This window comes from Alosa alosa, chromosome 2, assembly GCF_017589495.1.
Source record: "Alosa alosa isolate M-15738 ecotype Scorff River chromosome 2, AALO_Geno_1.1, whole genome shotgun sequence".
NCBI classification, from domain to species: Eukaryota; Metazoa; Chordata; class Actinopteri; order Clupeiformes; family Clupeidae; genus Alosa; species Alosa alosa.
In genome coordinates, this window is record NC_063190.1 from 6,538,089 (window position 1) to 6,560,892 (window position 22,804).

The following is a 22,804-nucleotide window of genomic DNA, read 5'->3' on the forward strand; positions in this document are numbered from 1 at the left end:
AAAGCGCACATTCGCATTTAGTGCGCATAGGCTTAACATGAGTTCTTGCGTCTTTGTATGTTCATATCTGACTTCACTATGAATGCATTTATTTATGTTGTAAGACATGTAAAATAAATTAATGACACCGCACTACGCGACAAATTAATGTAAACTTACACCGCACTTCCCTAATAACTGAAGTTCTCGGCGTCACTGACAGTAGCTAAATGCATAAAAACACCGGAAAAACAGTGTTCAGTCCACCAAGTCATAAGCTATCGCACCGCGCAGCACCAGTTGTGATATTTATCCTACGGTGTAATCGTGAGGTAACGCCATGTATGAAAAACTAGTATTGTTAGGCAATACTATAAGTGTCAAGTCCAGGGCAGCTGAGGTGTGGCGATGACATCATCGATACGCAAGTAGGATGTGTGGTTTCGCTGTCCAAACGAATTCAAAAGGGCTACGGTTTCAGATTTTTCCACTCTGGGACCAGGTTTCAAAAAAGTGCGGTTTCGGGCAGTGCGTTTACAGGATTCGTTTGGACGCTCGGCCAAGACGAAGCAAAACCTCTGTTTAACCCAAAAAGCGTCTCCGTGTGGACGGGCCCTTTGTCACTTGTCTGTATGGCCGTACCAATAAGTTAGCGCAGCATGCTTGGTCTTGAAATTTTCGTAAGAATCCATAGATTTACGTTGTTTTATTGCCAATATATTGAGTAGTTGTACACGACAGCGCAAACAAAACAGATACATAAGGAAAGAAGCGAAGTGAAAACTTATTTTCCGCGGACATCCAGGTATTTCGGTTTGACTTCCATTATTGTCGCTGGATTCACGGTACTCTGCGTGTTCACGAGGCTCTTCTGATTCCATCGATACCAATTACATGTCTGTAGGACCGATGAGAGTCGAGATCTGACAACCAGTCTTTGAATGGCCATAGCGCTGCGTCTGAACGAGCCGATGAGATGGGACCTAGATGTCCGTGTAGCCAACGAGGAGAGCTTTCTTTAGACACATGACACATCGTCACATTCTACTTCCTTGCCGGCTAAACTCAATGCGCAATGGTCATGCGTAACCAGTCGCCGAAGCAGTGGTTTGGACGTTTGTTACTAAACAAGCAAGAGACATTTTTTAAAGATTTTTGTTCGTAAAACATGCCAAAGAGACAAAAAAGACGACACATGTCGAAGAACCCGAGGACAATGATGATCTGGAGGACATCGATGAAGGAGAAGAAAGCAATTTCTCGGAATGCGACTCCGAGGAGGAGCAGAACTTTTTAGCTGGGAAGGACCCTGATTTTGAGCTGTGAGTAGACTACTTATATCCATATACAGTTACAGATACAGTTTAGTTTGCTTTTTAATGTTTAGTGCATAGTTTCGTTATTTAGCTGACCATAATGTGCCGTGTGTGTGTGTGAGTGAGTGAGTGATTTGTTTTTCTCCTGTAACAGTACATGGACATGGGTTCTGTTTTTTGTCCTAAACAATTTTGTTCAGTTATTTTTTAGGCAGTTCTAGTGTGTGCATAAACATGTCTGTGGATCTTCAGTGTGCATAGTGGAGGGTGACAGTGTGACCTGGGGGAGGTGTGAACAGTGTTCTGGTACCTGGGGGGGTTTGGTGAGAATGCAGTGTGTGTGTGTGTGTGTAAATGAGGGCCCGTCCACACGGACGCTTTTTAGGTTAAACGCAGAGGTTTTGCTTCGTCTTGGCCGAGCGTCCAAACGAATCCTGTAAACGCACTGCCCGAAACCGCGACTTTTCTGAAACCTGGTCCCAGAGTGGAGAAATCTGAAACCGTAGTCCGCTTGAATTCGTTAGACAGCTTAAACTGCACATCCTGCTTATGCGTATCGATGATGTCACCTCAGCTGCCCTGGACTTGCACTTATAGTATTGCCTAACAATACTAGTTTTCATACATGACATTACCACCACGATTACACTGTGAAGATAAATATCACAACTGGAAGGCTTTGGCTACCGATAGCTTATGACTTGGTGGACTGAACACTGTTTTTCCCGTTTTTTTTTAATGCATTCTAGCTACTGTCAGTGACGCGAGAGAACTTAAGTTATTAGGAAAGTGCGGCGTAAGTTCAGGCTACATTAATTTGTGTGTAGTGCCAGTGTCATTCATTTATTTTACATGTCTTACAACATATATACATGCATTCACAGTCGAGTGAAATCAGATATAAGCATACAAAGATGCTTAGAACTCACGTTAAGCCGATGGTAGAACACTGATTGCAAATGCGCGATTTGATTTGATGCAGGCAAACGTATTGTTACTAACGAAGGTTTTATAGCAATATTATAAATGTGGCGACAGAATAGCCTAGAACTTGGGTAAGCCTTGCCTTTAGTGATAGCCAAAACTAATGTGAATCACGGACTACAACCAAAGAAAGTAAAGGTGATTAGTAGGCCTACCTGCGTTAGCCATATAAAGGACGGGACTGCACCCTTCACAAACCGTAAAATAAAGTTGATTAGTTTTACAGTTGACAGTTCACCATCAGTCCACACAAACAATTCTGGTTTCCTTGCACTAGCCATTTTGTCAGCTTATTCTGTCTGTTTGTAAAGCACAAACTTTGGTCAATTTCTGTAAAGAAACAGTGCCACCTATAGGCCTGGGGTATGAAGTAACATGTTGAGTCGTGTTGAGATGGATCCGTTTGGACGCAAATATTCTTGATGCGGTTTCAGGGAAGACGGAGGAAAAAAAGATCGGTTTCGTACGTGTGGACTAGCCCTGAGAGTGCAGGGGGAGGTGTGACCTGAGTACACACATTTATATCATTTGTATACGTTGTTGGGAAGGGTTTTCATATACTTTAGTGGGTCTGAGTCTAACTTCCACCTGTACAATTGTTTCAGTGACGGCGATGAAGACTGGGCCCCGCCAAGCAAAAAAACAAGAGCTGAGGATCCTGTGTCTGAGGAAGAGGAGCCGGTGGCTGAGACCAGTGGGACAAGAAGAGGAAAGGGTGCTGCAAGAAGCAGGGGGAGAGGCAGAGGAAGAGGGAGAGGCCAAGGCAGGGGAAGAGGGTGCTCCCGCAGCAGACAGGAGAGCGGAGACGCAGAACCATGGCTTAGGATGGACATCCAGGACACCATACCACCACAGCCCACGTTTTGCCCTATGAGGACTCCTGGTCCCCAGCGTAATTCTGCACAGTACACAATTTTAGAACTATTTCAGTTGTTCATAACACGCTCCATTTTGTTGACTGTGGTTGCCAACACAAATACATTTGTATTGCATTGAATGTGAATCATTTGATGTTTCGTTTGCCAGGGTATTTGTTATTTTTTGAATTTTTGCACTGCATTTAATTTTTTACCTTTTTATATTTATAATATTTACTATTTTTTTTACCTTTGTTTCATTTTATAATACAAATGTTCACTGCATTACCTTGTTTGTCCTTTTTTCATGGAAATCTCAAAGGCGTAGGAGCAAAAGTAAGAGTTTCAGGTCAGATAATGCTTCTCTGGATTCATGGCACAGCCACTGCAAAGCACTCCAGGTACAAGCAACATGACACAGAGTGTAACCTTTCATTTGACACCAAGATCATGGTTCTACATAAAGGGGTTCTTGTATAGGAAGTTTTTTGGTCAGTATGTGTTTTGGGTAACCAAAGGTCCTTTTGGAGTCTCCAAAGCAAAATGCATGTGTATGCCCACACAAATATGGGTCCCACACAGTCATACTTCATCCTATAGGGATCTACTTTGAGATACAGATTCATAAGACCTGGTAGTGGGCCTCAGTGGTGTTTTCAAGACAATACAAGTGACCAAGAGGGCAGAATGTGGTCATTTCTAGAGATGTACATAACCGCCTAAAAGAAAAACTATCATTCTACCCTTTGCCACTCTCTGATAGTTCATCACACAGTCAATCTATTGGTACCAAAAAATTCTACAAGGCCTTAGCTTTCCAAAGAGGTCAGGCACTTGATTATAAGTAAAAGTATGTGGCAACAGGGCCATTGTAAGTAGGCGGTGTGCAATTTCGAGGAAAAACTCAAAATAGGGGGGTAAATGCTATGGGCTAACTTGTATAACTGTACACATGTGTTACTTAGGCCTACTTTGTTAAATATATATATATAATATTTCTGACTATGGCATAGCTCCCCACCCAAGTAGGCTAATGATTAAAAAAAAAACACACACACACACAAATGCTTGATTAAGGACCCAACCCAGCCCGAGGATAGTGACTGGAAATATCGGCCGACCTGGCCCGGTCAAATACAGGCTCGGGCAGAGAATCTAAACTCTACTCTAGGTGGAGGTAGAAGTGTGTTGTTCTGTCAGAGCAGTCAGGTTTCAGTGAATATGATCAAAAAAATCTTGCCAACTGCAGCTTTAAGGGAGGGACCCACTTCTAATGAGTGTAGTGACAATGATATACACAGTATGTCATCATGTTTGCAGGGCTGTACTGTGTATATCATTGTCACTACATGGAATTGGAACTTTCTTCTAATTATCTGTGGTGCTCATTTCAGTGACATGAGAAATCTGACGGGTGTAGGTTATCAGGTAAAATGGCAGGTGATTCAGGTAATCAGGTAAAATGGCAGATACATTGACATACATGACAGCAGGTTGCCCGTCACTTTACGTGTCAGCTGTATTTCGTGTCAGTTGTCTGTATTGTGTTCAGCACAGAATGTATTGTGTGCTTTGAATGTGAAGACGTGTATATTATCACATATTTACATAACTGAGAAAAATCTCACACACATATTTAACTAAAAACCATCTACTAAAACTGTGGGATAATTTTTTATTTTTTTCATTGAATGTTTAGTATACCTTATATACATGTAGTGAAATCTAATTGTCATCTCCTTACTCTGACCCTTGTGTTTTCTGAAACTCCTACGTTAGAATGTTTAGTTAAATTAACCCTTGTGTCAGCGAATTGTGGGTAACCATCAGGATGGGGGGTCATAAACATTTCTTATCTTTGTCAGAACACCAGATGGTTAAGTGGGGTTGCAAACATTTCTTATCTCTGTTAAAATACCAGATGGTTAAGTGATTAATATAAGACATTTTTTTTATTATTGTTTAGAGGAGACTTATGGAGGTTTATTTTTTGTTTTACATTTACATTTTTTGTATTATGTATTACATTTTATGAGCATTTTCTAGGTTTTACAAGATTCTACCTTAATTTATGGTTTCACAAAGCTTCAACAACTTCAACTCCATTTACCATAGACTTTTCAATTAACACACTGCTTCACCAGCTACAGCGCATTGCAAAGACACTTCAGGAATTCAAATTTGCAGACTGCCTTCCAAATTCTCAGTCCAGTTATCAATAATGTTACCAGTCTTTCCCATCTGCATCACACATATGTTCTGGGATCTTTGGAGGGCCTCACATTGCTATGCCACTAAAACAATACAACACAAGCTGATTTCTGCTGCTTGTGTAAATTGAAACCCCCATTTACAGAAACAAAAAACATCTTATTGACTGTAACCTTCAGTGGAAAGCATGTAAAGTGCATCCCTGTCCTCCACTTTATTATATGAGAAAGTAAAGCGAACACTGGCATCTAGTGTACAAAACTGCATTTGCATTTATAAAAATGTCCGTGACAGTGCATGTTTGTTTCTGATCTGTGGTTCATCTCCAGATAATTTCACAATAATATTGTAAATGTTCCCAGAATGTATTGGTATGTATAAAAGAAAAAAAGTTTGCAGTGTTACAGCTTTGTGTGAGGTAGTAGAAATACTTATAGCTTATTGTGAAAGCTCTTAGATGATCTCCACATGCTGTGGTGTACAGCCAACACTGCTCCATTGGATGTTCCAAGTGGAATCTGTTTTTATAAAATCTGAAAAATTGACCTATGTTTTCAAATGCTGTCCTGCACCTGGTGTGGGTCAGGGTAATAAGACTGAGGTAATACTGTGAATGGTCAATCATTTGAACAGAGTGAAAATCTCTAAAACGCTCACCAGCTTGTAAGACTTGATGAACATGATGTAGGGTCAAAATGCATTGGGAACTATTATTAAAATGTATCCCCTCATTGGCATAAAATGTTTGGGGACAACATAAAATGTACGAATTACACGTCACTAGGCAGTTAATCACTTTTCACCAATCAAGCTTAAGCCATAGTATGGCCTCAACAAGTTTTTTTTAAAAGTCCGACATCTCACCACTTGTGATATGTCTGGTGAGAGGATCACAGCTTACTTGTTCACGAGCAGACTGTGCGTGAGGGTGTGTATAATGGAAAAAGGAAACGAGGATTGAAGGGGTTGCTTCAGAAGAGGAAGGAGTAGGGGCTGTCCCTGTGTCCATGGCTGTCCAGGGAGAAGGAGGGGATGGCTACGTCAAACATCTCCCCATTGGGCCTCTGGAAGGAAAACGTTCCCCTACGAAAGGTGAACACAGTGGTCAATGATGAGTCCCGCACACGCATTCAAGGGCATAAAAGGAAAAGGCGGTGAGAAAAGCCAGTCACAAAACCAACTGACGCCATCTCTGCCTTTCAAAGAGATTTGAGGGACTAGGCTGAACCTGCAGGCATAGCACAGGTCAAGCACTGATATTAGCTGTGCGGAGGACAGCAACAATGAGGCCTGACTCTGACCTGGTCTTATGAATCTGACATTTACTCTAAATGGGCCTGAGGTGGAGGTGCTCCTCCAAAGCTTCTATTCACTGAACAACGTCCAATAACCGCTCAGTGCATACAGTGTCTCTGTTGCAATCTGCAACGACAAAAGGGACTTTTGTCAGGTGAACTCTTTGAGAAAATGACAACGTAACTTCTATTTGATTTATTTTATTATACTCAACGTTTAAGAGCCTTACACAGATCTCTTTCAGACACATTCAGTATCAGTTGAATTTCCCTATCAAATAAAGCAATAAAACAAACAAAAAGAAAAAAGAAAAAGATGAAAAAAAAAAACAATCCAAGTCAAGGACAGGAATCAGCTCCCATCCACAGCAGCAGATCAAGACTACAAACAGCTTGGGGTTATAACACTTCCTACATCAATCATATCATGTATATTTTAACATTAATATCACAACAGGTATAAATTACAAAATGTACACTGAGGATCTCAAGGAGACATCATTTGGTGGCATATTTCCTCAATAGGCTGACAAAGTGCTACAGAAAGCAAAGATGACAGGGCCGTACATGACAGTCGGAGGTGTTAAAACAACTACTATCATTATGTGATTCCACTGAGAGAAAACAGTACAGGTGAGCACCATCGGTAAATCTTTCAAGCCAAAAAAAAAAAAAAAAAAGTTGAAACGGCTAGATAGGGTAGATTGTGTGTTCATGAAAATTATCATCTGAGTAATTTGTGTAGCAGCTTCTATGTGGCAACACTTCCCAACCTCGGGGTTAAGGGTTTTTAGAGGTGGAAATGTAATCAAACATGATATTATAAACCTGCATTGAAAAAAATGCATAAGGGTCCAACAATGGCACGATATTTGCACATCTTCATCTGTGCTTATTTAAAAAAAAAAAAAAAAGGCTTCCTGACAGCACTTCTCCAATGCAATGTCCATCAGATTACACAGTAGTCTCTTCCTGGAGGTGCTTTGTCTTTCACACATCCACTTCACAGTAGAATCGAACATACATACAACACAAATTCCCTCACATTCACTTATAAATATCTGCAGATATTCTGTGGCCATGTTCTGTGGCTTAATATGTGGTGAAAGGTAAAGGACATCACAATCCAGATGTTTGATTACTATTATTTGGGTTAGTGTTGACATAATCTCATTTAGATAAGATGAAGCTTCATCAGAGAAACTGTTAAAAGACCTAGTCACTGGGTAGGTGATGAGATTAAGGGTGCGTTCGTAAATTCAATCTGACATGCTCTGAGCGCTCGGAGAGTGACGCTCTAAATAAACACACGATAAATCCGAATTTACAAATAGTTAAGTGTGCTTGGAGCGCTCGGAGTGACAATTTACGAACGCACCCTAAAACAGAGAAGGTGAAGGGAGAATTGCAAAAAAAAGGAGCAACTACGTCCTGCCTACAATCCTTAGACTGACCATAATTTCCTCTATTGCCATTTGCAATGCGTACAGACATTTTATGAGGTCACTACATGACTAAAGACATCATAACTGCACACGCAGTTAGGTCAGGCAATGTTTACTTCAACCTGCCACTCCAGATGAAAGAAAGGTCCAACATCCATTACAATAATTACAGATTGTTATAACTGCAACATAAGTGCTGTTTCTCCAAAATAAATAAGTTATTATGATGTTGCATATTATTACCTGCCTAATATTAACAAACAATACTGTGTGCATAGATAGTCAAGTAACAATTGATTTATTTCTTAAATAGCTTTCCTCTCGTGTGTCTTAAACATGACTTCCTAAGTGCATCTTAAAATTGTACCTTGCCTGTCTCCAACTACCTGCATCTTTATGGCTCAGAATATAGCTTAAAAACATTGGGACACTCAATAGGTCTGATTGTTTTTAAAAACAGATATGATAAAAGGGGATGAAAAGAAGAGATCAGGATTTAGGGAAGAGTGAGAGTAGGTGGAGGTGCATGTTGGGGGTGGGGTTGTATCTGGTGAATAAAAGTGTAATTTGGGGTCTAGGGTGGAGGTGCATGTTGGGGTGGGGTTGTATCTGGTGAATAAAAGTGTAATTTGGGGTCTAGGGTGGAGGTGCATGTTGGGGGTGGGGTTGTATCTGGTGAATAAAAGTGTAATTTGGGGTCTAGGGTGGAGGTGCATGTTGGGGGTGGGGTTGTATCTGGTGAATAAAAGTGTAATTTGGGGTCTAGGGTGGAGGTGCATGTTGGGGGTGGGGTTGTATCTGGTGAATAAAAGTGTAATTTGGGGTCTAGGGTGGAGGTGCATGTTGGGGGTGGGGTTGGGGGTTGCACAGGGCAGCTCTGGTTGGCCCTTAGGCCAGTGAGGTGAAGGGCCCAGGCAGGAAGCCGTTGGGAGTATCGTCTTTCTTGCTTTCGAGCGAGAAGGGCGGGATGCGCACATCGAAGAAGGTGCCATTGGGCCTCTCAAGCCGGTAGGAGCCCCTGCAGGGGGCGACACACAGAAGACGCGCCGTCAGAGACTCAGCAGCTGACCAGACACCGCTCACTACACACTACAGACTACTGGAGTCTAGAACACAGGTCAATACTACAGTACACACACAAAGGGCACTCCAATGCATTATTCAAACCTCCGTTTGGTAAAATTAACATAGTATCCAAGCATCCAATATTCAGGTTAAGACTTAACTCCATTATCCATGGAAAATACCAAAACTGTAAACTTAGGCATATTCGAGTACTAGCTCTTGATCCGTTTTTATTTTTAATTCCACAGAAACTCAATTTGAACCAACAGCAGTGGCATTCCAGGAAAATCCAGGAATTTCATTCAGGGTGACTTACTCATCCTGAAACTCATTTTGGGTGAGGTTTGCCTATGTACAATGAAAAATTATTTTAACTGGGACTTAGAGGCTGGTATATGATAGAGGCTGGTATATGATTTAAACAACATTTCACAGAGTTTGGAAAAAGATTGAAAAATTATTATCAAGCAACTGTCACACACAGCTGTAAAAACATAAATGCACAGTGCCTTGCTCTTCACCCTCCTTAGGCAGCACTCACACTAGCATGCTTTTTTCACCTCCAAAAAGAAAGCATTCCAAAGTAGTGAGTGTTAAAAACATGCAAGATGGAAGTTGATTGTGTACATGTTATGTGCCATTTAGCTAAATAGCTAGCTTGCTGACTGGGACAGGCTGCTAAGCAGAGACCCATTGGGGGAAAAAACACAACCTCAAAACTTGGAGGCAATGCAACGGTCAGTCGCATCATTCCATAAGGAATCTATTGAATTTGAACACCTGGAGGAAAAAGGTGTGTCAGTGTGAACGGTGCCTAAGTGCTTTTCCTTTTTTATATTACCTGTCACTTAAATGGACTTTATTTGGATTAACATTAGTGAAGTGAGGAAAAAACTTATTTAAAAACGACTATAAAAAAAATACTAAAAAAAGTGGTATATTCAATGTATGAAATTCCTACATGAAATCATTACCTTTAGAAGTCACATTATTAGTTAAATCCACCAGAGTACAATCTAAGGGTCACATCATCTCAGTCGTAATCCACAAGGAGGTGGCAGCAGAGTTTGACGCTGGTGTGCGGGGTTGTACTGAGAATAATGGGATCTAAGCAATTGAATGTTGAAAGCGGAGTGTGCCACACTCATGACGGCGCTGGTGTGCGCACCCCTTTAATCAGAGGCAAAAACGAGACCAAAGGAGTTGGAAAAGTCCTTGAGATAGGAGTATCCGTCTACAGGACCATCTCAAGCTGTGTTCTCCACAGAGCTGGCTTTATCAGAAGGGTGACCAGAAAAAATAAAAACATTACTTCAAAACACTTTTTGATTTCACCAAAAGGCCTGTGGGAGACTCCCTGAACATGGAAGACGTATTATGGTCTGTTTGAATGGTATATGGATGGCATTAAATTCAGTGAAATGTCTGAGGGAAACTTGTTTCAGTATTCCTGAGATTTGAGACTGTCATGGAGATTCACCTTCCTGCCAGACAATGAGCTTAAGCATACACTCAGGTGGCAAACTATTTAAATGTACTGACATCACGTGGTCAAAAGCCAGACTACAGACCAGAAGAGTAAGTAAAAGTCCCGGTGACGAGATGTGTTCAGCTTATAGAGACACACCCCCCAGCAGACTTGCAGTGCTGCTCTATAAAGTATTAAATATTAAAATTAATAATTATACACAGTCAAAGTCTGTTTTTTTTTTTTTTTTACCCAATTATCCTTTTAAATTTCAGGTTGCAAGGCAACAAACAGAACTAAAGGCCAAGGCAGGTGGATACTTTTGCAAGGCACATGGGAATGACACTTCCCGACATTTCTAAAATGTAGTTCCTTTAATTTTCAGAAATGTATGAAATTGACTGTAAAAGTTTATTTGGTTTTTTGACATTTTGAGACACACAAGACAGAGAGATCTAAAATCTGTAAGGTCGGACATGCAACTCACCACATATGTCCACTGGGGGCCTGGAGAGAGACATGACTGCTGTACTGAAAGGCTGGCTGCTCTTTGGATAACACAGGCTCCTGCAACATAAACATGTCATCAGTAGACAGAAGTTTCTGGTTTCTTTCATTAAAGGTGCTGTCAGCGATTGTACAGTTAAGAACAACATTATTCATACCCCTGACAAATACTGATTTAATGTGTTATTCTGGCTGAAAATTACACTGCCACATGGCTAAAGGTTGCAAGACAACGTGGTAGGAGCACAAAATCAAAAAAGAAGGGTTTTCATCTTTTTTTTTTAAACATTTTTATGAAAAATGGCACGTTCAAAATTATTCATACCCTTTATAAATGATCAGTGAAAACATTTATTTTTCAAGATAAACTACTTATGAACATAAAAACACAAGTTCTGATTCCAATGCTCTCATGCTTTAGCATAGACGGAGGAAGGCAACTGACCCTCCCTACGACCCCTCTCCCTCTGACGGTCTCCAGCGTGCCCGATAGGCTGAAAATCCTCCAGTGGCGCTCTCGTAGCTGCACCACCTCACTGCCCATGTTCTCCAGCCGGATGCAGTAACGCCACTGCAACAGCGCGCACACACATACGCACATGGACACAACAGTAGTTGTAACAGGTGAACTTTAACACTTCAGTTGAGTTCAAAAGACAATTAAAGTTTCTTGCAGTACCAGAAATGGCAATGATATTGCACATATTACATTCACTTGTGGCCTACAGAGTGAAGAGAGATAGGCATGCACTACTTGGGACAGGAGGAATTAGTGACAAACAAGACTTACCCAGTAAACATGAGATGTCTGTGCTTCCTGGAGGACAAAGACAAAGCATGTTATGAGTTGTAGTGCTATGGCTTTATACATAGTACAGTGAAGGTACTAATTAATCAACAGGGTTCCCACTCTAAGTCAAATGTGAAATTCCCTGATTTTATCCTGACTTTTACAGACTAAAAAAACATGACCTTTCATGCCTGAAAATTCCATAACTCCATAATATCCCAGAAATTCCATGACCACTTAGAACCCTCAGCCACGGTTAAAAAAAAAAAAAAAAAATGTGATTGCTTCCTCAAATATTATTGACAGGTCACTGTGTCAAATGGAATAAGATGCAAAATTACTGAATAACAACTGAATGGCTTGCTACTGTAAAAAAAGAATAATTTAATAATAACAATACTTTTAATAATAAAAAAACAGTACTGCTTTATCATTGTATTTTTTCCACTCAATGTTGCCTCTCAATGCACAACGTTGTTTGTAATATCTATACATTTTGCTAGAAGATTGTGATAATTCTGACAGCTTCACTCCACCTGACAAAATAACCACACATGACCGCCCATTTAGTCTTTTTTTAGACTTTCACACTACAGCGTTGATCTATGACAGATCATTATTTTGTGATGTAGAGGTGGTGGGACCATGCTTTTTCATCACTGGGATCTGGCTCTGTCCTCCTGCATGAGAGCCAGACGAGCTGACCTACCCTCATGCCCATGTAGAAAGGGATGACTGTGACACGGATGTTCTCCGTGGTCTCCCGGTGCACGTCAGACAGCTCCAGCCAGGGGTGGTTCTTCTCCTGCCACGCCCGCAACGTGTCTCTGGGAATAAAGGGGGGCACTGCCACACAAGGAATCACAAAGGACATCAGGCACATGTTGTATACAATTTGTTTCTGTAATACAGCACAGTGTAATGGTAATATGCAATACTTTCTATCTAAATAACATCTACAAAAAAGACATTACTGTTCCGCTGAGTGTGTACTTTTATAATGATGCTCTCCAAAAGAAGGGACATTGGAAAATATGATACATTTTCATTAAAATACTAAGTCATATATTTCATACCTTTGCCGGCGTTGAACATGAGGAATCGCTCAAATAGTTCATGCTGAATGGGAATTTGATCGGTTGAGTTGTAAGGGAGAATATCTTCATGACTAACATAATCCAGACCTACAAAAAAGGACACAAAAGAATGAAACAATTTTGGCAGATCTCAATACAAAGCAAAAGTCAGTTCACAGCAAAAATATTACATTTAAGAATTTGCATTAATAAAATAAACTAGCGCCAGATTTCGGAGTGCAGGGGACAAGCCGAAATGGGCTATGAGACATACGTTCACACTAGGTATCATGTTTCAACACACTTTAGGTCAATATCACACCGGAATTCTCATTTAAAGGTAAACTATGCAGTATTGGCAATTTCCTTATTGTTTTTTTCGGTTTTTGCTCATTTTTCGCTTGCTCTGTCATGACGAATGTCTGAGAAACTCCATCGCTACCTTTTTCTAGCCGGTGCCTGGCGTGTATGTGTATTTGAATGCAGTAAAGCAATTCGTTACACTCGTTATATTTCCTGACACTGAGGCCGTCGGCCCGCCGGCCCACAGTTGCAAGGGTGGTTTTTCCGCTCACAGGCGCTAGGGTATGGTGACCAAACGTTCCGGTTTTGAGATGCGTGTCCCGAGTCCCGACAAAAGCCTGTCTGGACACTAAAATGTCCCGGTTTACACCAACCACTATTAAAGTGCCCCGATTGTCAGAGATTACATAGCCGACATGGTCTAATGCTGCTTTCGAGAAATCTCGTAAATCCGCCGCCCGAGTTGGAAAGTGTAAATTACCCAGCTTTTTTGGGCAGGCACGCCCACTTTACCTCGGAGTACTTGAGGGTACCACGAGGTGGACGGACGACCTTACAACAAACATGGCTGCGCCCATAGTTGAGATGAGATGGCATGTATTTTTTTTGCATATGTACTGTGTTGGTCATGTTAAAGTTGATGTAATGCTCTTACACACTAGATTACATTGCTGCTTCAATCCGGTCACCAATTCATGCATTGCACGGTCTTGCTGTGCCTGCAATACAATGTAACAATTTGTTTTCCAGCCGTTTAGCTAGAGGCTACAGGCTACAAAACAATAACAATGACTAGCCTCCTGCTAATGCCCCTCGTGGCTCGAGAGAAAGGCGTTCCTAAAGCCACTCATCGGTACATGTTGTACGGGTGAGTGTACGATGATTTACGAGACATCTCGAAAGCAGCATTATTATAGCCCGATCATTAAACCCATGTTGAAAGCTAGCCTAAAGCGTCTGCCGTATGATTTCGATAATGTGTTTGTGCGTGCATGTCTCAGTCAATCGTAGCTATCTGCATAATCTTTGCAACAAGCAAAAAGCATTACAATGTATCCGTAAACATTGTTGCAATGCCTCTTCATATCTGCCTTGTTTTAACGGTTAGGCTACGCTACGACAATGTTGACGAGAAAGTCATCCTTCTCAAAATGGCTGTGAGTTAAATGTTTTCATGTATGTCTGGATAACAGGTGAGCATGCTTAGGAGACAAACAAATCACTATTAGGCTAGGCTAGTAGGCTAGTGCAGGCCCTATTCTCTGACTGAAAGTGCGCAGAACTTGTGCGTTTACACAGGCCTAACAATATTTTATAAAAATTTATCGGGGGTGACACTCGAACCCCCTATAACTTTTGGCCTTAGCCTAGAGACAAAAAAGTCTGTGTCTGTCTGAGCTGCTGCATGTTTCCATTAAACGCGGTCACGCACAAAGTGTCCCGGTTTTAGTTCCGACAAATCTGGTCACCCTACGCTAGAGGGAAGCGAGATGGCCACCATTCAACCCGAAAAAAGTCATATAACCATTCCAATGACTCTGAAGCTGGTAAATGAAGGTACATTAAGCTAAAAAACTTGCATATTAAGCTAAAAAACCTGCATAGTGTGCCTTTAATAGGTACTGCAGACACACATCCTACAGTAACATACATCAACCAAGCCAATACAAACACATAGTGCAGTCATAAGTCAAAAGAAAAAACACTGTTATTAGAAAATATCTTTAAACACACCTGGAATAGCATAAAGGGCTCTGCTATCATCGTGATTGGCAAGAAATGTAACTGCCTCAGTCTGTGATCTTTGAGACTGCAAATTGAACAGAGGATGTGTTTATTAGCAAATCTGTAGAGGTGAAGATGTTTTTGGGTGTATGCTTGTGTGTATATGTTTGCCTGTGAGACAAAAGCAGGTCCACTTACTATGTGAGGACAGTCTCTAGTGTCTATCAAAACTTGGTAGTATGTGTGTGTTTTCCCTTTCACTTCTTTAGACCCATGTGCTCCAGGAGTTTCAGGCTTACTAGAGAAAAAAAACAAAAACAAATTTAAGTGTGACTGTATGACCATAACATTTCCCTTTAATTTGACGTACAATTCTTCTTATCCATATATCCATCTACACACATGAAAATAGACTTATATTACTAATGGCAAGGAAACATGTGTGCATATAGTCTCATGTTGTAAATAGAATGTAGGTAAAAGGTAGCCTCTCTGAGGAAACAGGAGAGTTCTCACCTTTCAGCTGCTTGTGGTGATACATCTCGATCATACAGGCGGGCATGCCAGGGAAAGAGCACTATGCCCCTGTAGCCAAACACACTGTGCAGGAACAACTGCAGAGCAAAATAAAAACATGTACAGTATATTATCAACATTCAGACACACAAATGCATACAAACAGACATCATCAGGTTTCTTATTCATACTCACACACACAAATAAAGGCTGCTTTTTATTAGGGCTGTCAAAATTACTGATTAATTAATTTGAAAAAATAAATAAATAACTGATTAAAAAAATTAGTGCAGATTAATCGATTCTGTATGACCTTTGACCCCGAGTTCTAGTCAGTAAAAATTAGACTGTAAAATGAAGGAGAGAGAAGAAAACGTGCTGCCTGGATCATTGATTGGAACATTTACTTTTAAAAAACGGCCTGATTGTGTTGATAAAAATAAATTGTTGAAAAAAGGTCCTCTGTAATGTCTGCAGCAAGGAATGTGCTCTATATACATCAATGCAAAGAAATAAGTGTTGACATTGAGGGGAGTGTTAATTTATTTTCATTGTGTTCCCTAGGTCATATCTGTGGCCTGAAATGCCTTGTATGTGAATAAAAAAAACTTCTTCCCGAAGCACTTTTGAATTTATTTCCTCAGCATATTAGGTCATATCATAGATTATTATGGCAATTATTTGAATAGTGAAAATAATAATAAAAGAGTTTTTGAAGTTAATGTCACAAATGCTGATTATTCAATGATTCATTTGAATTTAAATATTCAAAATACTTTCACAGCAAAAATTATATATGCGATTAATTTAGATTAATTAATCACATAGTATGTAATTAATTAGATTAATTATTTTAATCGATTGACAGCCCTACATTTTATATGACAACAAAACCATAGAGTGACTTAAGCTAAAACACTGTGATGATTTTATCTATAACTTAGTCAAATTACTCAGTGATTACAAAGCAATCAGAAAGCTTGCATGTGAGGCCAATACCTGTCCAGTTTCATATTTTCCGTGTTGCTTTGGCGCTTCAAATACTCCTACCGTCTCCAGCACCTTCCCCTCGGGCCTGTTACCCACCAACAATGCATACATACAAATACCACAAACACCACACAAAACACCAACAGAGTACAGAGGACAAAACATACATACCAACATACATACAAACACACCACACACAGGACAAAACATACATACATACAAACACACACAAACAGTCAAGACAAGAAAAACACACAAATCAAGGATGTTAGGAAAACATTTGTTGACCATGTAGCTCCCAGGACAAATTGAACACCAATCATTGCTTTGGCATGATGTAGAGAGAGGTCATATTCTTAGAAAGCTGGACTAAAGCCTATTGTTTTCATCATCTTTAGGTCATCTTTCTTATGTATCCTACATCCAAATTGTGTAATCCTATGTTGTTTTCCAAGAATCTTCAAGAACATAGCAAAGGACATATGATCCTATTTTGTATTAGTTCCTACAGGAGCATGAGTCATGAGGGGGAGGATATAGAATGGATTAAATATCTTAACATGTTTACAGTAGAGGCAGCCCCGTTGTCAATAAAAACAACAGCCAAGCATCGCTTAAAACAAGATCAAACCACGCCTATTCTGAGAGCCATGGACCAGACAGTAAAGGCATGCACCATGAGGAGACCCCACACGTGATCTGGAGATTGATAAGGTAACTGTAGTCAGATTCACATCTTCGACAGGCGTGAATACCTCGCACCTCCACAAATATAGGTTATGTAAATGTACTATTTAGTGGTTCCACAATTGTGTCTCTTCACGCCTTGAGAGTTAAGAAGAAGCCACGTGCAGCCCATGCCAAAGTAGGGGGGCGTTGACTTCCAACTTTACCCACACCACAACCTTAGACATAACTGCCAAGACATAACGAGGGCCTGATTTTTATGGTTAAAAAGTATTGGGTGACTTGGAACAATTAATCATATGCATATGCATCATATGGTAGATAGAACAGGGGAATACATTAGCTATCTGGCAAGCTGCACCAAATAATTAGCTATCCATTACTGTTCTTTATGCATTAGATAGGCTGACACCAGACGTAATTTCACTGAATTTCTTACATCCAGTAACTATATGCATGTGACAGTAAACTTCCTTGTATCCTTGTATTAGATTCAACAGCATATTACATAGCTAAATCCATGCAACGTTAGCACGGTAACGCTAGCTAGCTGATGGGTATCACTGATTCATATCACTAGCTGAAAAACTAAATTACACACGTGTGAGGTAACACTAACAAAAAGACATGTATCGATACGATATCTGTCCTCTCAGATTCCAACGCTTGGAACTCATGGCGCAATTAGCGTTGATGTTGATAACCTATTTAGCAACTAGCTCATTCGCTTTATCTGTAACGCTAGTGTTAGCCAGTCGATACGAACTACACTTTAGTTGACATTAAGTGCAGTTGCTGAGAAACCAGACTGGCATTACATTCAGAACAACATCGGAAACATACATTTCACATACGACAAGCAGGCACGCAGCATAAGTTCCGTCAATGACAGTAAATATTTAGTTGACTAGATCTATAACATTGTGTGCCATGGTAGCTAAGTGCTATCCGTTGCGAGCTAGTTAGCTAGCAAAGGTAAACTGACATAACAGATCAACTGCTCACCGTGATGACATAAACCGTTTTTGCTGTATGTCGAATACGTTGCATGTTGAGCACAATAACCTAGGCCTCTGCAAGTCGCTTTTACTGTTGAAGTCAACGCATAATACTCGACTAGTGTGTTGTTTATTGAGTTTGCTAAATGTAGATAGCAGCCCTCGTCGTAGGGCACAGGCTGCCATGTTTGTTTGGATTATCTTATTACGTTGCGCGTTCACGAGTTCTACGAGTTGCCCAAATCGAATGGCTGCGATGAGGAATTTTTTAACGGAGGTCCAAGGTTAACCTTTCTGTTTTATGAGTTGTACGCTTATACGGTCTGTAGTTGAATGGCAGACTATGTTGACCAAAAATTCGTTCAAAATATTGAATGCAACACAAAAAACTATATATGTTCACCCAATACATATTTACACACAGCCTATCACAAGTATATTCAAAAGGCATCAATTGTACCATAAAACAATATGGACCCTGCTCATATGGAAGTGAGGGTAGGCCTAGGGTAGGGTGTGTGTGTGTGTGTGCGCGCACACAATATACATTTTCAATTACTACTTTAAAGTTGAGCTGGCTCTTAAGCACAAGAATTTCATTACTTATAATTCCTTTTATGAGTACATGACAATAAACTACTTAAACTTGATATTGGTAGCCTATGACAAGATTATTCAAAGGACTTGAAAAACCTACTTCTAGAAATTAGAGTACAGTGTACAGTAGCCTAAACTGTTGCAATACTATTACCTTTTTTTTTTACCTTCTCTCCCCCATGAAACCCTGCCTCCTTTGTATTGTCAGAATCTTGTAATGATTTGTGTGATTGTCTTGACTTAACTGTAACTCCGCTAGAACGGTCATTGATTCTATACAAGTAGGCTACCCAATATTGCTGCACTAACATGTCCTTGATAACTTGATTGTCCTTTTTTGTAAGTCGCTATGGATAAAAGCGTCAGCTATAAATGACTAATTGTAAATGTAATTATTTACATATTCTTTAATAACCCTTACAGTACGATTTGAATACTTTAGTAATTTACAATGTGCTTCCTTAAGAAACAATCTTTTTTTATATGCTGCTCATTTCCCATTCATATTACTCCAGGGTATAGGCCTACTCAATCTAGTGACTAAACATTTCTGAAGACATAAACATTAAAAAGATGATTGATCGGACAGAATACCTCACAAAAACACCAGTCCACAGATGCATTTGGCTTTAACAGATATAGAGCAGAGACAGGCCAACTCAATCACAAAAATATCTGACACCCAGATTAGAGATTTTGTATTATTATTATTTATTTGAAGATTATTTGGATTGAGAGATTATGATACAGAGATGAGTGTCCAGTGGGTCAGCGGAGCTGCAGTTATATCGATCTGTAGTTATATCTTCACAACAATAATCCAAGTCAAATTCAACATTGTGATTCTCAATAATTCCAGATGGAATGTAAGCTCCATAAACTGATAGAATTCGACCTTTGATTTTCAATTTATTTCTTCATCTTTTCGTCATTATTTATGTGGGATATGATATTCATTCACATTACATGTAGAAAATATTTAGATATTTAGAAAACAATTATAGCTCCCCCTTCCTTCTTGTTTTGATTCTTTGTAATGTTAAGATCTTAGCCTTTGATATGACATGAGACCTCAGGTACCCTCAGTTAAAACAAAACAACGATTGTCGATAGAGAATACAACCAATAACAGCGTACAATATTAAATATCTAGGGTTTAAAAACTATCCATAAATAATATCTTGAAGTTTGAGATGTTATCAACTTTTAGCTAATATCCAACAACATCCTCACTTTTTTAAAGACACACTTCTAAAAAATGATGGGTAAACAAAGTCACGGTGCAGATAGGAACAAAGAAGTGTGGGGAAAGTCTAACAAGTACATTTGGTGAGAGACAGAGACAATACACATATCATATACAATATACAATTCACAAAATGTACCATGAAAGTCTCACAGAATATTATTACACTTGAGTTTTATTAACCATATTATCACTTAGACATCCACCAGGTTTGTTACGACTGCAGCACTGTATATGATATCAGAGATGTCTCCCAGGGATGTCTGTGGATGTGCTGGTGTCTGGTACTGCATTTTGCCTTGGCTCTCCCAATAAGCTTGCTGTGACTGCATAGGGACCACCTGGTCCACCATGGAAGCATATCTTCCTGAGTGAGCACACGTGGGCTTTGTTGCCACTGACCGCAATGCTAGCGCTGAGGTGAGACCTTGATTGAAATAATCCCTCCAATTTTTCTGAAATGGATTGTCCTGCTTATGACCTGAAGGGAAGGTCAGTGAGAGAGTCCCTGGCTGCTGTGGCTGACTTGGCGTCCATGGCAAAGCTTCAGGCAGGTCGGGGGACATAGGAGGAGGCGGCAGTGTGGGCTGAGGAGGAATCAGGGACCAGGAGCCCATGTCCTGCTTAAGCCATCCTGGTCTGACCTGCCGATCTCCAAGTGAAGCACAGTGCTGACTTTGTCTGCTCCACATCCCTGGTGTTCCCGAAGGTGTCACATTGGAGTTAAGACGGGGAGGCTCACTTGATGGCAGGGAGGAAAGTCTGGAGTCTGCCTCTGGACTCTTTCTGACAGACTTACTCAGTCTTCCACTCTTAATACTTCGAGCACGCCTGTTTTGGAACCAGACCTGTGCAGAGAAGGAATAGGTGGATTGTTATTCAGAGGAAGCTTACTGCTTGTCTTGTTTTTTGGTTATCATCTACCATACAAAACAATGAGCCATTTAAATGTATATTTACACATTCAGAATTACACATAAAAATACAAGAATATCAAACCTGAATTTTGCTCTCTGGAAGTAGAGTTATGGCAGCCAGTCTCTCACGCAAAGTGATATCTGGGTACGGTGTCGCCATAAAGGCGCACTCCAACTCGGATAATTGAGCATGGCTGAATATAGTTCGTTTGCGTTTCCTTTGGACTTCGGGCAGTCCTTTTTCGGGAACAGGAAAGGACAGTCCTTGTCCCTCTACAGCATCTGTAAAATCACATTGTTATTAAAAAGTGATTCCTGCAGTCAATTTTTGAAAAACTTTTCAACCACAAGAATAAGACTTACCTGAGAATTGCAGACACTCCTGATTAAAATCAAATGCCATGGTGTCTTCTGTGTGTTTTTGAAAATATGTAGATCTACACGTACGGTCCACAAACAATGTCATTATGATCACAGATCAAATACGAAGGACTTAAGGATGTCCACGAGTCCGTGAAGATTTGCGCAATTTGGAGAACACGTCCTTAGCTGAGCGTAACTACTAGTGAAATGTTGTGAAGCTTGTGAACGCCCTCCTGTTTTATTCACGCCCGTTTTCTCCACCCCTCACGGCCATTCTAGGAGGTGTTAACATCATTGTCACTGGTGGTGCTACAGGTAACAGGTGTCTGAACCTGCTGATCTTGATGTATTTCCCGGGAATTGACAGACGGACAAAAAGCCTGCAGCCTTTGATCCCTCCTATGTCTCGTCGTCATGACGCGGAAAGTCTTGGAACTTCCAGTTAAAGGATGAGCGGGGATGTCTGTTGTGTCAGTATTTCTTTTTGTTTCATCGTTAGAGTTGCAGTAACTGCAAAAACATGTTTAACCCATCAAATTAAAGCACACAGGAAATGTATAGGCAAATTTTACAGGCACGTCTTTTATTCCTGTGTGGGTATCATGGTCCATGGATGATAATGAAAAGTGTCTCATAAAATACCTATATTCTGAAATTAAATGTTTCGTTTCAGCAAGACAATACAGAAAAATAAATAGCCTAAATAATGTAGATTCTGAATGGATGACATGCCATATTCTTTAAAATCCTCCTCTCTTTCATTCTGATATTCTAATATCCAGGGCAAAAATGTATCTCAGGGATGATATTACTTCAAGGGATTAAATGCGGTGAACAACAGTGCTTCCAAGTCAACATAATTTCAACCCGAGATTAGTTTAGTAATCTGTGTGTTCGTAAACCTCATCGCCATTCAGTTCATTCAACTGAATAACGTTGTGATAGCCAATATAGCATGGTTTCAGAATGTTAGCCGCTGTTCTACCAATCGTAAGATAGTTCTACATCATTTGAAAAAAAAAAAAAAAACATATTTTTGTTAGTTTGAGAAACTTGACTCGAGGGTAGCCTATTATAGGGAAAAAAAACATAGCCTAGGATATTACAGGCTACATTTATTAATATTTGTATTTCTAAGGTTCATTTATTCTGAATACTTCAATATGCTTAATGTGTTTAAAAGAACCAACTGTCTCTGAAGAAGAGGGCGTGGTTATTCATGAGTGCGATTTATGGATGTTTTCCGGACTGATTGATGTCTCTGTTCATTTCCTTACTTGATGGCCGTAGTAGAATACACAAACTCCCAACTGGCGGTGTCATTAGTCGCAAGACAAGACAGCCTAGTTAGATGACAAACTGTCCCTAGTCACATCACGATCTATGTATTTTTCACCGGATCTGTGACGCTAGAGAAACACTGGGATAATTTGGAGACGCATGCGTCAAACTATTTAAAATGCTTTTAT

The 22,804-nt window shown here is 40.1% G+C and overlaps 2 protein-coding genes across 4 annotated transcripts; both read right to left on the reverse strand.

The window, feature by feature from the left end:
* Positions 1-5,074: 5,074 nt before the first annotated feature.
* LOC125291102 (polymerase delta-interacting protein 2-like) lies at positions 5,075-18,434 on the reverse strand. Of its 2 annotated transcripts, none has more exons than XM_048237652.1 (11): positions 18,220-18,432; positions 16,537-16,612; positions 15,538-15,635; positions 15,220-15,319; positions 15,031-15,106; positions 12,994-13,101; positions 12,627-12,763; positions 11,918-11,944; positions 11,573-11,698; positions 11,108-11,187; positions 5,075-6,430 (listed from the first exon to the last, which is right to left on the reverse strand). In XM_048237652.1, exons 1-11 carry the CDS (start codon positions 18,396-18,398, stop codon positions 6,319-6,321), a joined length of 1,119 nt encoding a protein of 372 aa, XP_048093609.1. In that variant the 5' UTR covers positions 18,399-18,432; the 3' UTR covers positions 5,075-6,318. The 2 variants fall into 2 exon arrangements, with proteins under 2 accessions (XP_048093609.1, XP_048093608.1); XM_048237651.1 differs by lacking the exon at positions 5,075-6,430 and adding an exon at positions 6,828-9,105 and having other exon boundaries at positions 18,220-18,434.
* A 1,062-nt stretch (positions 18,435-19,496) lies between these two features.
* LOC125291103 (homeobox protein SEBOX-like) lies at positions 19,497-22,765 on the reverse strand. Of its 2 annotated transcripts, XM_048237653.1 has the most exons (3): positions 21,336-22,765; positions 21,055-21,254; positions 19,497-20,903 (listed from the first exon to the last, which is right to left on the reverse strand). In XM_048237653.1, exons 1-3 carry the CDS (start codon positions 21,436-21,438, stop codon positions 20,250-20,252), a joined length of 957 nt encoding a protein of 318 aa, XP_048093610.1. In that variant the 5' UTR covers positions 21,439-22,765; the 3' UTR covers positions 19,497-20,249. The 2 variants fall into 2 exon arrangements, with proteins under 2 accessions (XP_048093610.1, XP_048093611.1); XM_048237654.1 differs by lacking the exon at positions 21,336-22,765 and having other exon boundaries at positions 21,055-21,267.
* Positions 22,766-22,804: the final 39 nt, after the last annotated feature.

Coding starts and splice junctions, on each gene's coding strand:
- LOC125291103 (XM_048237653.1), bottom strand. CDS start 21,438: ATGACATTGTTTGTGGACCGTACGTGTAGATCTACATATTTTCAAAAA. Junction 21,255..21,335: donor GGAGTGTCTGCAATTCTCAG/GTAAGTCTTATT, acceptor GTGATTTTACAG/ATGCTGTAGAGGGACAAGGA. Junction 20,904..21,054: donor TTCCAGAGAGCAAAATTCAG/GTTTGATATTCT, acceptor TTCTCTGCACAG/GTCTGGTTCCAAAACAGGCG.
- LOC125291102 (XM_048237651.1), bottom strand. CDS start 18,398: ATGGCAGCCTGTGCCCTACGACGAGGGCTGCTATCTACATTTAGCAAA. Junction 13,102..15,030: donor AGCCCTTTATGCTATTCCAG/GTGTGTTTAAAG, acceptor CCTTTTTTGTAG/GTCTGGATTATGTTAGTCAT. Junction 11,699..11,917: donor AGACATCTCATGTTTACTGG/GTAAGTCTTGTT, acceptor GCGCTGTTGCAG/TGGCGTTACTGCATCCGGCT.